Raw genomic sequence first — 13,459 nt, 5'->3', positions numbered from 1 at the left:
CCGACGAGGTGGGGCGTGGGAGGGCGGAAGGAAGGTTTTCTTCACATGCAGACTTTGGGGAGCAGATTTACCATCCCGCAGAATCGGAGGGACGGGGCACAGAGTCTCCCGGCGCGCCCCAGGGCCCCCAGCTCCGACACCTGCTCTCTGAGGTGCAGTTTACAGCTGCGTCTGCTGCTCGGGGGTCCCGCGGTGGGGGGCAGCTCACAAGTGGCCAAAGTTTGGGCCCATTTTTTTATTTTCCACCAGGGACGCGCCTTAAATCCTGCCTCGGGGTTAATTTCAAGACACCAGCGAGAACGTTTATTCCCCACCCTCCCGGCGCCGCCAGCACCACGGGGGCAGACAGGTGGGGCTGCAGAAAGGGGCGCTCCCGGGCATGGCTGGCACCTGGCTGGCACCAGGTGGGCGCAGAGTTGTCACCTGCAACACACCTGCCTCCTTCTCCGCAGTTGCCATGGCGCAGAAAACAAACACCTCCTCTGTGTGGACTCACGGGTCTGCCCTCCTGATGGTCTTGTGCAAAGGAGGCGCCAGAGGTGTGGCTCGCACAATGCCCAGCGCTGGCGGTGGGAGAGGGATTAGCCTAGTCATCGACCAGCTCCAGAAAGCAAGACCCGCAGGTGCCAGCGCCCCCGGATCACAAAGCACGAGACCCAGCATGTGTCAGAAGCTGTAGGGACCGTCAGGAGCACAGACCCCAAGGTGAAGAGACAGAGGTGGAGCCCTTTGTCGAACCTCTGGCCCCTTTCAAATTCCACATAGTTTAGAATTCTTGGCGTCAAGAATTCAAAATAAAAAAAAATATCAGAGGAAAGACATTTAATTATGGACCCATGGGACCCCACAAAGGGGCTCAGGACTCGGAGGCCTCAGCAATCGCGGCTGGGGTGCTACAGACGCCCCCGGTTGCTGTTTCTCCTTACCACCCCACGCCTGGGGAGCCCTCCTCCTTGTCGCACAGACAGAACGGGAACATCCCACAGCACGGCCTCAGCCACACGATGTCCTTGTTCAGTTCCAAGAGCTGCTGCCGGACGGGGGTGATGGATTTCCTGTGCTCCCTCACCGCGGCCGCCACGGTCTGGATCACGAGGTCGTACAGAGGCTCCGTGTCCCGCCTCAGAGGGTTGGACTCAGAGGGGTCTCTGGAGAGGTCGAAGAGCAGAGGGGGGTCGTGGTAGGTGACTGAGTTATTTGAGCATTGGCAGAAGGTGGTCTGGTAGCAACCCTGAGCTCCCGGGGGCTGGAACACCGGGGTCACGTAATGGACCTTCCACACCGCCTCACCTGCGGGAGGAAAGACCAGTCAGAGAGAGGCCAGACTACTTGCCAGAGGCCCTTGGGTTCTTCCATCTCCTAAAGCTTTTCCCTGGTCTTTCTCTCAGCCCGCACTTGTATGCAAAATATCATTCAATCCTTGGAACGGCCCTAGGGCGTCAGAACACCCCACTACACAATTTTGTCCATCTTTCGTAGCCAGGACTGCTTTTTGTCCTCAAAAGTGATGCCTGCGAAGGCGTCTCCCTGTCTCTCTAAGCACACTGACTCTCAGACGCTCTCCCAACGAGGCATAAATATACGGCGGAATACTACGCAGCTGTCAAAAATGATGACATCCTGCTAGAGTCGTGTCCAGAGCGTATAATGCTGAGTGAAATAATTCAGAGGGAGCAAGACATCTGAACCCACCTGTGCTGCATAAAGAAAGCAACGAACGAATGAACGAAATGACTCAAAAGCAACCTTTTCGAGTATAAGAAGGAACTAGCGGTTACCAAAAGGGAGAGGGTAAGGCGGTCGCGTGGCGCTTTTGCTTCTGGTGTGAACGCAACGCAGGATCTACAGACGCTGATTTATAACCTCGCCTGATTTATAACCTCCGCCTTCCCAGCCGCCCATGGCTTTCCCACCTGTGAGGAGGACGGGAGGTTGGAGTTTCATGTCGTCAAGGTGGGAACCACACTTAAAAATGCACAATCGGATGGTATTTGCTCAGCTGATGGGGCAGCAGTGCACACACACACACACACACACAGACAGGTTTTTGATTCCACAATATCCTAAATAATCTTATAAACCAAGACAGCTTGAACAGAGGTGATTTCCGGCAGCCACCCTGGAAGGGAGGACCGGAGTGTGAGCAGGAGAAAGCCCTGGGGATGGGGCTGACCCCACTGTGGCATCCACAGGGAGCAGGCGGGAGCACTCACTGTTCTGGGGGTGCCAGCGGGCGGCGTGCAGGTAGGACCCACAGTAGTGGAAGAGGAACTCGTGTTCTGAGCGGTTGGTGTGCCCCTGAAGCAAGGGCATGAGGTTCCGGCCGTCAATCACCCTGTGGACATTCACAGAGGAGATGCAGTCAGGACAGCCAGCCCCCCCGGTTCCCTGAAGGTCAGTCAGTGTGTCCAGCCAGTCCGGGGGCCAGAGAGCAGCCCAGTAAGCATTTCAGAAAAACCTGTGCCATCGAGGGACGCCTCTTTGACGCCCGCACTTGGAAGCCACCAAAAGCTGACAGGAGAAAGAAGTGGACAAAGCCCAACGAACTGCAGCCGAGGAAGGACCGTCTTTCTGCCAATGGCCACGGAGAACTGGAGAGCCAGCTGGAAGGAAGCGGCACGACCACCTACACCCCGGCCGTGTCCACACCAAGTCTGCGTGCCCAGAATCGCCCCAGAGCGAAGGCATCACCTGTCTTGCGGCACCGTGGCTCCCGACACAGCTGCCAGCGTGGGCAGAATATCCATCAGGCTGGTGGGTTCGTCAATGTCCCTTCCGGCCGCCACTTTTCCAGGCCATCGGACGATGCCAGGGACGCGGATTCCGCCTTCCCAGCCGCCCATGGCTTTCCCACCTGTGAGGAGGACGGGAGGTTGGAGTTTCTTGTCGTCAAGGTGGGAACCACACTTAAAAATGCACAATCGGATGGTATTTGCTCAGCTGATGGGGCAGCAGTGCACACACACACACACACACACAGACACAGGTTTTTGATTCCACAAGTCATCATATTTGCTCTGGGACATTGGCACAGCCCATTGTCTCTGCCAAGAATATCTCATACACACCTGCCTCATCCCCGGCCTGCTGCACACCTTTGCTCAAAATTACCTGCTCGGTGAGCTCTGTCAGAGCACCTGGTTGAAGTGGCACATCCCCAGAAGCAACAAATATAGGTGAGGATGTGGAGGAGATAAAGGAACCTTTGCACAATGTGGGTGGGGTGTGGTTTTCCCTCCGGAAAACAGTGTGGAGGCTTGTCAAAATATTGAAAATGGATCTGCCATAGGCTCCAGCAATTCCACTCCTAGGTGTCGACCCGAAGGATGCCAAAGCGCTAGCGGACACGGACACGCACACCTACATTCATGGCAGCGCTGTTTATAATAACCAAACCATGGGAACATCCTCAGGGCCCCCCAATAGGTGAGTTGATCAAGAAGACACAGTTTTACATGCATGGTGGAATACTACTCGGCCATGAAAAAGATGGGCTCTTTGTAGTCGAGACACTGTGGACAGACCTGGAGGGGATGATGCTGAGTGAGATCAGTCAGAAGGAGAGAGACAGATGCCAGATAATTTCTCTCAGACGCAGAATATAGAGAAACAAACCGAAAGAACGGATCTAGCTCCCTCAAGACCAACCCTAGAAATCTACAGAATTGCGGTCACCAGTGGTGGAGGGACCCCAGGGGCTGTGGGAAAAGACTGTGGCTGCCTTGGTGGTGTGAAACGGAGCCCCCAAATCACACACGGTGTTATAAACCAATGTGACCTCAATAAAAAAAAAAATGTGCAATGAACAAAAACCAAAATGGCGGCACCACGCCTGTAGTTCTCTACGCTTTTCCTCCATCTTTGTTTCTGCTCTATTTTTCCGCAGTCCTTGACCTCTTCTAACCCAGCCTAGAAATTATCTATTCTTTTTTCTGGTGCGCTCCTTCCATAAAGACGTAAACCCCAAGGAAACCCACGCCCCCTGGGGGACCAACAGTCGTCCTGCGACTGGTTTTTTTTTTTTCATGATTTCACTGTGTGACTCAAAGCAAAGTTGAAGCCAGAGCGCTCGGAGCATCGGAGCTATATTTCAAGTCCGCGTAGGCAGAGACAGAATTTCAGTCATTGCGATTTCCCTTATGGGTCTCCTGCGCTGGCTAAGCCCTCAGGATAGCAGTCCGAACCCTAAATCACAAGCTCTCCATCGGTCAGGAGGAGGGGAGACCCTCGCCCCACTCCTGCAGAAAGTTCTCACCAGATTCAAGAGCGTCCAGGCCCTGCTCGCACGGATTATGAAAACATTTTCCTCGAGAGAAGACTCTGCGGTCTCTCCCAGCACCGACGCTGCGATGCATTCAGTGGTTTCCACATAACATTTGCTTATAGCACCAGGACACGCGTCCCGATGGACAGGGCACGTTCGTGGCGTGAACGCTGTGTCAGGTCCAGGACGGGAGGCAACTTTGGGGGGCAAATCCTATCTTAGAAAGAGGCACCGAAGCATCCTAGGAGCCCAGGAAACGCCTCTGCGAGCCCCACCTCTTCCCTGCGTCCTGATCTTCCCGCACACGCTCCTGAGTTCACCGCACGTGTGGAGTCTGACTCCTTTAAAGAGTCTGAACCCCCACTACCTGCTGGGGTCACTCTCCCTCACATGCAGGGGCTGCCAGAAAGGCCACTTCTCATTCAGCACACCCGGGCTCCCCTGGAATATGCGCAGATTCTGGCTCCATTTCCTTGGTTAGTGCTCTGATGCGCAGCTGAGCGTCGAGCACAACGAGGCGTCACTTCTCCACCGGCCCCCGCATTCCCGTCCTGGATTCTCGCCTTATGACCCCCAGAGCTGATGCACCCCAAGCCCGGCAGGAGATCCCCCACACCTTTGTAGATCCCGTTCCATCCTCCCAGCTGCGCGTGCCCACGCCGGGCCTCCAGGTGCCCTCCGTGGTCCGACGTGAAGTAGACGAGGGTGTTTTGTGTCAGATTCAGGCCGTCGAGGGCATCGAGAATCTTGCCTGAAATAACCATGAGGAATGTTGGGTGAAGGGGGAGATGTGGGAAGCTCGGCAAACCCTCCCCCCGGGGCTCACATGTCCCTGGCACGCAGGGCGATGCTTCCCGCCCGAGATGGACAACCCAAACACCCAAGAAGAGTCCGGGGTGCCTCGTCCTCGTTCCCAGAAGCACCTCATGTCCGTGGAGTGAGAATGCGGAGCGAGATTATAATTTATAATCTATAAATTACAGATTCATAATTTATGAATCAATTATCCATTGAGTCTTCCATTATCTATCTCATCAATCCATCCATCTAACCCAATCCAATCCAATTATCCATCCTTCTATCCATCCATCCACCCACCCACGTATCCACACATCCATCCATCATCCATCATCCATCATCCATTCATCATCCATCATCCATCCATCATTCATCATCCATCCATCATCATCCATCATCCATCCATCATCCATCCATCCTCCACCATCCATCATCCCTCATCCATCATCCATCCATCATCCATCATCCATCCATCATCCATCTTCCATCATCCATCCATCTTCCATCATCCATCAAAAACAGCTGCACATACCAGTTCCCGGGAGAAGCATGAAGCGAAACTATTGCAGGTCCTTGGCCACTCACCGAGCATGAAGTCCATCTCCTGCACGTTGTCGCCATACAGGCCGTGCTGGCTGGTGCCAATGAACTCATCCGAGGTGGGCAGGGGCGTGTGCACGTGGAGGAAAGAGAAGAACAGCAGGAAAGGGCCGTCACGGTGCCTGGGAAGACATCGAGGCCCCCTTGTGGGCGCTGCCCAGCTGAGAAGGGAAGCAGCCCCAGCTCCTCCTTCCCTGCAGAATATCTCCCCCTATCACCCCCGGAGCCGGTCACATGCACGGATACCCAAGCCCGAACTCCAGTCGGAGCGAGTGCGGGTCTCCGGGTCAACAAAGAGAGTCTGACTTTCATAGCAGCCGCCAACAAGACGGCAGCTCTGTGGCCCCGCCTGGGAGACACGGCGGGTCTGCAGCCGTCTCCTGTCCTGCCCAGACCTCCCCCGGCGGTGCCGGCGACGGCCGCTTCTGGGCTCAGGCGCTGGGGTGCGCGCACCCCTTCTTTGGAAGCGCCTCTACCTTTCCAGAAATGCCAGCGCCTCCCGCACCATGATGGAGCCGGTGCGCGCCGCCTTCATGGGCTGCTCCGTGACCTCGTGCTGGCGCATGAGCAGGCAGCTCCAGTACAGCCTGGACGTGAGGCTGGAGAACCACGCGTAGGACAGGAGGGCGATTAACAGGACCAGGAAGAGGACGAAGGGCCAGGACACGGCCAGGCAGTGGCTCCACTTGCCCACGAGCAGGAAGGTGAGCGCGGCGAGGGCCGCCAGCTGCACACACAGGCACAGCCGCTTGGAGAGCGCCAGCTCCGTGCCGCGGGACGGGTCGGGCCAGCACTCGTCGAAGAGCGTGGTCGGCGTGCCGTAGAAGTAGTCGAAGCCGTAGTTGTGCGGGTGGTGGCAGTGGTCGCTGCGGGACTCGCAGTTCAAGCCTTGGTGCCACTTGCCTGGGAGGGAGCAAGCAGAAAGGGAACAGCGCCGAGTGCAGAGGCTTTAGGATGTGCTCATGAGGGGCTTCCCTGGTGGCGCAAGGGGTTAAGGTGCAACCTAGGAAGCTGTCCGCAGCCACTGCAGCATGAGTTTGATCCCCCACCAGGGAGCTGACTCACAGGGCGCAGCAGACCTCTCCTGTCTCCCCGCTGCTCCCCTCAGCAGTGGGTCTCAGTGGATCCACCTGTTCTGCTCCCCACTCTGTCTCTGATGACTCCTCTCACCCCCACACCTCTGGCCTGCACCCCAGCTCTTATATGCATCAATAAATAAATCTTAAGGGAAAAAAAAAAAGGATGTGCTTGTAAGGAGGCAGAGTGGTGTGAACGTAAATACAATTGTGTTTGTGGCGAGGATGGGCAGTGGGCAGGTTGTCATTCATGACAGGGATGAAGTTATAGCCGCAGAGACAGGGTGAGATGCAGGTCCAGGGCAGACTGCGGGGGACGGGTCACAGGTGATGGGTAGGGAGGTAGGTGGGGACACACAAAAGTGCATATATAGATAGTAGGCAGGTAGGTAGATATCTAGATAGATAGATAGATAGATAGATAGATAGATAGATAGATAGGATGATGGATGGACGGATGGATGGTGGGTGATGGATGGATGATGGATGGATGATGGATGGATGATGGATGGATGATACATGATGGAGGATGGATGGATGATGGATGGAGGATGGATGATACATGATGGATGATGGATGGATGGATCGATGGATGATGCATGATGGGTAGATGATGGATGGATGATGGATGGATGTAGATGATTGATGGATGATGCATGATGGATGATGGATGGATGGATGGATGGATGATGGATGGAGGATGGATGGAGGATGGATGGATAATGGATGGATGATGGATGATACATGATGGATGATGGATGGATGGATGATGCATGATGGGTAGATTATGGATGGATGATGGATGGATGGTAGATGATTGATGGATGATGGATGATACGTGATGGATGATGGATGGATGATTGATAGATGATGGATGGATGATGGATGATGCATGATGGATGATGGATGGATGGATGGATGATGGATGGAGGATGGATGGATAATGGATGGATGATGGATGATACATGATGGATGATGGATGGATGGATGGATGGATGATGCATGATGGGTAGATGATGGATGGATGATGAATGGATGGTAGATGATTGATGGATGATGGATGGATGATGGATGATAGGTGATGGATGTATGGATAGAGGAAGGATGATGGAGGATGGATGGAGGATGGAGGGATGGAGGGATACACAGGTACACAGATGATAAATGATATGTAGAAGATGGACGGTGGATGGACAGATGCTTAGATGACAGGTAAATGGATGGGTGGATGGACAGACAGCAAGAACCCTGCACAGATGCTGGATGGATGTTGACAAGCAAAGTCTCCTCATGGTAATGCAGAGCCAGGGACAGTGTCACAGCCCAGAGGGGTCTCCCGGTGGTCAGCAGAGGAGGAGTCAGGTGAGATGGCGCACGGGCAGCCAGGCGGCCGATGGTGACTCTGTGAGCCCACGTGCCCAGTCCTCACCTTGGTCAGGGTGACAGACACAGGAACAGACATTTTTATGGGTTTCCTTGGGGCGACAGCCTAACATATGTAGGGGCTCCAAACCCAACACCCCTAATGGCCAGTTCAGGATGAGGGGAGCTGCGTGCGTGCCAAGGAGGCCCCATGATGTTTGTGAAGTCCGGCCAGAGGCCGAGGTGGAGGGGTTCAGGGTCCGGAGGAGGAGCATGTAGGAGCAGGATGCCCCGGGGAGCAGGGGCGCAAGAAAGCGCTTCTGGCGAGACCTGAGGAGTCGGACTCAGGTGCCCAGGTGACCGCGCCTCGGTCCTCCCGCGTGGGAAGGGGTGTGTGCGCGCGCGCCCGTGTCGGGGTGTGTCCAGGTGTGTGTGGTCAGCGCCCCGGGGCCTACCGATGAGCGCCGTGCTGTAGCCCTGCGCGCGGAGCAGCTGCGCGAAGGTGGTCTCGTTCCGAGGGAGCCCGGCCTGGACGCTGACGTGCAGGATGACGCGGTTTTCGTTGCTGGACACCATGCCTGGGTGCGCGGGAGGGAAGCCACAGCGTAAGAAGAGCCGGTGCCAAGAGCGCGCAGGGAGCCCGGGCGGGGAGGCAGGTGGGGGTGAGGGGGGCGCGCGGGGGTGGGTGGGGGCCTGGTGGAGAGGGGTGGCGCGCGCACCTGGAGCGCACGGGGACCCCTGGCAGGGAGGTGGGGGTGGCGCGCAGCGGGGAGCCCCGGGCAGGGAGGCAGGTGAGGGTGAGGGGGGCTCGCGGGAGCGCACAGGGTGGGGGTGGGTGGGGGCCTGGTGGAGAGGGGTGGCGCGCGCACCTGGAGCGCACGGGGACCTCTGGCCGGGAGGTGGGGCGACCGACACGCATGCGAGAGCATCCCCCGGACCCCCGGCCCGGAGGAGTGTGGTCCCCAAGGGAGCTCACCCCAGCCCGCCCCGCCCAGGCCTTCCATGGCTGAAAGTGGGAGCCGAGACGCCCGCGGAAGGGCTGGCCGGAGCCGGCTGGGCCTCAGCGTCCGGGTGTGATTCAGCGATCACGTGGTCGCGAGGACCGAGACGCCTGAGGGCTCCCGGGGGGCAGGCTGGAGCCGGTGCGCCCCGGGTGCGCCCCGGGACTTTAGCCCCCCCACACCCCCGCCCGGGCACATCTGGGGCCCACACCATTCGGCTTATATTGGGCGCGATTAAGCCCAGCTCCGGGGCCAACGGTGCCTCATCCTCCCCGGACACGTAGGGGGGATCGCGCAGGATGGACGTGCGCCCCGCAAACGCGCACAGAGCCCCCACAGAGCCCCGATCCACCCTCCCTGCGCACGCCCCCTGCGCACCCCAGCTGCGCTCCTGACAACTCGGCAGGCGCAGCCCAAGCCCTGGGCGCACCCTGGGGGTGAGGACTGTGCCAAATGAGGGGTCACCCGGAGCGCAGGCAGGGTGCGCACAGTGTGAGCTCACAAAGGCTCCAGGGCGCTCAGGGGCACCCCGGGGCTCAGAGTGACCCAGCGCCCAGCCCAGGGTAGCCTTTGGGACCCCTGCAGGGACCCCTCGGCAGCCTGCCGCACCTGTTCGGATGGGGTACCGCCCGGTGAGGAAGGCCGACCGGCTGGGGGTGCACAGGGACGCGGCCGCGATGTGCTGGGTCAGACGCACGCCCTCCCGGGCCAGGCGGTCCACGTGGGGCGTCCTGGGGGGACAGGAGGGGTGTGAGGCGGAGCTGGAGCCGCAGAGGCAGAGACATGGAGAGACAGTGAGAGAAAGAGCGGCAGAGGGTCCTGGAGACGCAGAGAAAGAGACAGAAATAAGCAGAGACATGGCCCCAGCCGGACTCGCTGAGGTTGATGACCGACTTACAGACCTCCGCAAGGCCACGGCCAGCTTCCGGGCCCCGCTTCGGGCACCACAGGGACAGAGGAGCCGTTCCTCCGCCTCCGTCTCTGCCTCTGCGTCTCTGCGTCTCCCCCTCCCCGGAGCCTGACCGGCCGGACTCAGGGACACGAACCTTATGGTGTCGTTGCCGAAGCAGCCGAGGTCGCCGATGCCCAGGTCGTCCACCATGAAGAGGACGATGTTGGGCCTCTCGTCCCCGGCCCCTTGTGACCGGCACGTGGGCAGGAGCGCCCCGAGAGCGCACAGGGACAGCCAGAGGCTCCTGAAAGCAAACATCACGGCTTGTGCTGCCCACGCGGTGCCCGGCGCGGAGTCCGGTGTCTGGAATGTCTCTAGGGGGTCGCCCGGCTGCACCTGCCCGTCCCTGCGCTGCCGCGGCCGCGGCCGTCAGGAGTCGGCACAGGGATGCCCACAGAGGCCAGGCCTAGGCACGCAACCCTGGAGCCTCGGCAAGACCCGGAGGACCCCGATTTCCTGGCACGGCGGGCAGGCGAGTTTAGACCCGTCATGCCTTGAGTGCACTGCAGCCCTTAGGGCCCCCCAAACTCCCCCCTCCAAGGCTGGACTTCTCTGTGGCCTCAGCTCCATGCCCGGAGCGCCCTGGTGCCAAGTACTGTCCTGCAAAAGCGTCTCATGTGCTCGGGGAAGCTTGGGCTCCGCCTCCGGGCACCTTCAGCCACGTCCCCGGGCCTGCAACCCACTTCATTTCCTTCAGACTCCGGTCCAGAGTGTCCATGCGGACGGCCTCTGGTCCCCGCCGGACAGACGGGAGCCCTGCAGACTCTGCACCAAGTCGGGGGCCCCCCGGGGGCCTCGGAGCCTGCAGCTGCCCTTACCTGAGCTCCATCCCGCGCTCCCAGGCGCCGCTGAGCTGCCCTGAAAGGTCCTGGAGAGAAAAAGAGGTGATTTTTGGCAGCGGGGCCCTCCGTCCGCAGACCGAGGCGCGGCATCTCCGCCTGCAGAATTGCCAGTGCTGCCCCCTCAGCAGAGAAGAGGCCCCCGGGGCTCTGGGGGGACGCACCTGAGGCCCACTGCAGAGGACACAGCAGGGCGTGGGGCCGAGCAGCCCCTGGGTGGTGTCTGCGCCCCGGCCCCCCGCTGGAGCCGGCCCCAGGAGCCCGCAAGACAGTCCCCTCTGTGCTGCGCTCCGAGTCCCGGCCGATCCCTCTGCACGGTCCCCGCTGCAGAGGCCACTCCCTGCTGCACAGACCTCCCCGGGGCGCGGCGCCCCAACTGCCGGGCCAGAGCTGGCGCCGCGGAGCCTCCCCGGCACCTGCGCGCCCCGGAGCCCAGAATCCCTGCAGCGAGAGACACAGCCGCGTCAGGGGGATCTGGCTGAGCTGGCCTGGGGCCGCGTGGGATGGGCACCCCAAAATAGCAGGCCCGCAGCAAGGAGTCCTGCTTCGGAGCCGCTGTCAACAACGCTCACTGGACACGGAAGGTCGCTGGGGTCACAGCTCCAGAGTCCAGATTCCCGGGGCGGAGCCGGGGAATGGCAACTCCAGGGGATGGGCCGGCCAGGTGACCTCCCGGTGCTCGGCCCTGCCCCGGGGCGGGAGGGCCAGCAGGGAAGTGGAGGGTCTGGCCCCTGGGATGGCCGAGGGACAAGGAGCAGAAGCGGAGAGGAGAAGGTGGTGATAAGCTGATGACAAGGAAAGGTGGAGGGTCTCCGCCCCACCCCCTGCAGGCCCCTGCCCCGCCCCCTGCCACGTCCACGCCCTGGACACACCACCCAGGCAGGATCCTGACTTCGCCCTCCTGAGCCGAATAGCAGGGGGTGGACACTGGTGCCAAGAACCCCCCATTCCAGAAGGGGGAGCAGAGCTTGGCTGGAGCTCACGTCCCCTGCCCGAGCGCTGCGTCCAGGGCCAGGAACGGGGGCTGGCCCCCAGGGAGCCCTGCCGCTGTGTCCACCTCAAGAGGAACAAGCCCACCACCACCCCCAACTCACCTGCCGGAGGCTGTGTCCACTTGCTCCCGGGGCGCCCGGGGAGCTCCGGCGCTGGGAGGAACGTCTGTCCTCCTGGAGGGAGCTGCTGTCCTCCTGGGAGGGACTCTGTCCTCCTGGAAGGGACTCTGGCCTCCTGGGAGGGTCTGTGTCCTCCTGGGAGGGTCTGTGTCCTCCTAGAAGTTGTCTCTGTCCTCCTGGAAGGGTCTGTGTCCTCCTGGGAGGGACTCTGTCCTCCTGGAAGGGACTCTGGCCTCCTGGCAGGGTCTGCGTCCTCCTGGGAGGGACTCTGTCCCCCCGAAGAACTTCTGTCCTCCCAGAACAACCGCTGTCCTGGAAGCCCGGACAAAGTGCTGACTGCACAGGAGCCCGCGGGAAGGCTGTGCCCTCGCACACCCACACCCGTTTCTGCTTCCCCGGCAGAAAGCCGCGTCCCGGATGACAGCGCTCGCTGCCCACGGCCAGGAAAACACGGGCGCTTTCGGGAAAACCCCGCAGGCCGGGGGCGGCCCAGCTGTCATCCGTCCAGGGCAGCCCCATCTCGCGGGCCACCTGCTCGCTGCCTCCATCCCCGTTTCACAAGCGCAGAGCAACACCCCGACACAGCACCCAGGCGCAGAGCAACACCCCGACACAGCACCCAGGCGCAGAGCAACACCCCGACACAGCACCCAGGCGCAGACCAACACCCCGACACAGCACCCAGGCGCAGAGCAACACCCCGACACAGCACCCAGGCGCAGACCAACACCCCGACACAGCACCCAGGCGCAGAGCAACACCCCGACACAGCACCCAGGCGCAGACCAACACCCCGACACAGCACCCAGGCGCAGACCAACACCCCGACACAGCACCCAGGCGCAGAGCAACACCCCGACACAGCACCCAGGCGCAGAGCAACACCCCGACACAGCACCCAGGCGCAGACCAACACCCCGACACAGCACCCAGGCGCAGAGCAACACCCCGACACAGCACCCAGGCGCAGAGCAACACCCCGACACAGCACCCAGGCGCAGAACAACACCCGACACAGCACCCAGGCGCAGACCAACACCCGACACAGCACCCAGGCGCAGAGCAACACCCCGACACAGCACCCAGGCGCAGAGCAACACCCCGACACAGCACCCAGGTGCAGAGCAACACCCCGAGACAGCAGACACAGCACCCGCACAGCTGCCTGGGGCCCTGCCTTATCGGTAGAGATAAGAATGAGAAAGGCGGGAACAGAACAAGAAAGACCCGTTTCTCCGGCTCCAGGGTTTTCTCCTGCTGCTACCAGGACAGTGGCAGGCACAGCACAGCCAGCTCCTTATCGGGCCACGCTGACCCTCCCAAGAGGCCATCTTGTCAAGGCCAAGGCCGTGTCACCTTCAAAAGGTTGGCTTGGTCCCCGCGGCACAGCCCAAGGGCGCAGGGCTGACTTGGGAGCAGAGAGAAGGGGAACGTTCCCAAGTGGTCAAAGTAGAA

At 60.2% G+C, this 13,459-nt stretch overlaps 1 protein-coding gene across 1 annotated transcript; it reads right to left on the bottom strand.

Annotated features, from left to right (window-relative positions):
- Positions 1-916: 916 nt before the first annotated feature.
- Positions 917-12,523, bottom strand: ARSF (arylsulfatase F; the record flags this gene model as incomplete). The annotated part of the gene is made up of 11 exons (XM_084258175.1): positions 917-1,290; positions 2,214-2,335; positions 2,692-2,854; positions 4,881-5,015; positions 5,648-5,784; positions 6,139-6,565; positions 8,556-8,678; positions 9,711-9,832; positions 10,148-10,297; positions 10,872-10,921; positions 12,386-12,523. 11 exons carry the CDS (start codon positions 12,521-12,523, stop codon positions 923-925), a joined length of 1,935 nt encoding a protein of 644 aa, XP_084114301.1. The 3' UTR covers positions 917-922.
- Positions 12,524-13,459: the final 936 nt, after the last annotated feature.

Source organism: Talpa europaea (genome assembly GCF_964194135.1).
Source record: "Talpa europaea genome assembly, chromosome: X".
NCBI classification, from domain to species: domain Eukaryota; kingdom Metazoa; phylum Chordata; class Mammalia; order Eulipotyphla; family Talpidae; genus Talpa; species Talpa europaea.
Note: the sequence above shows the minus strand (reverse complement) of the source record. Positions and strands in the feature narration are given on the sequence as shown.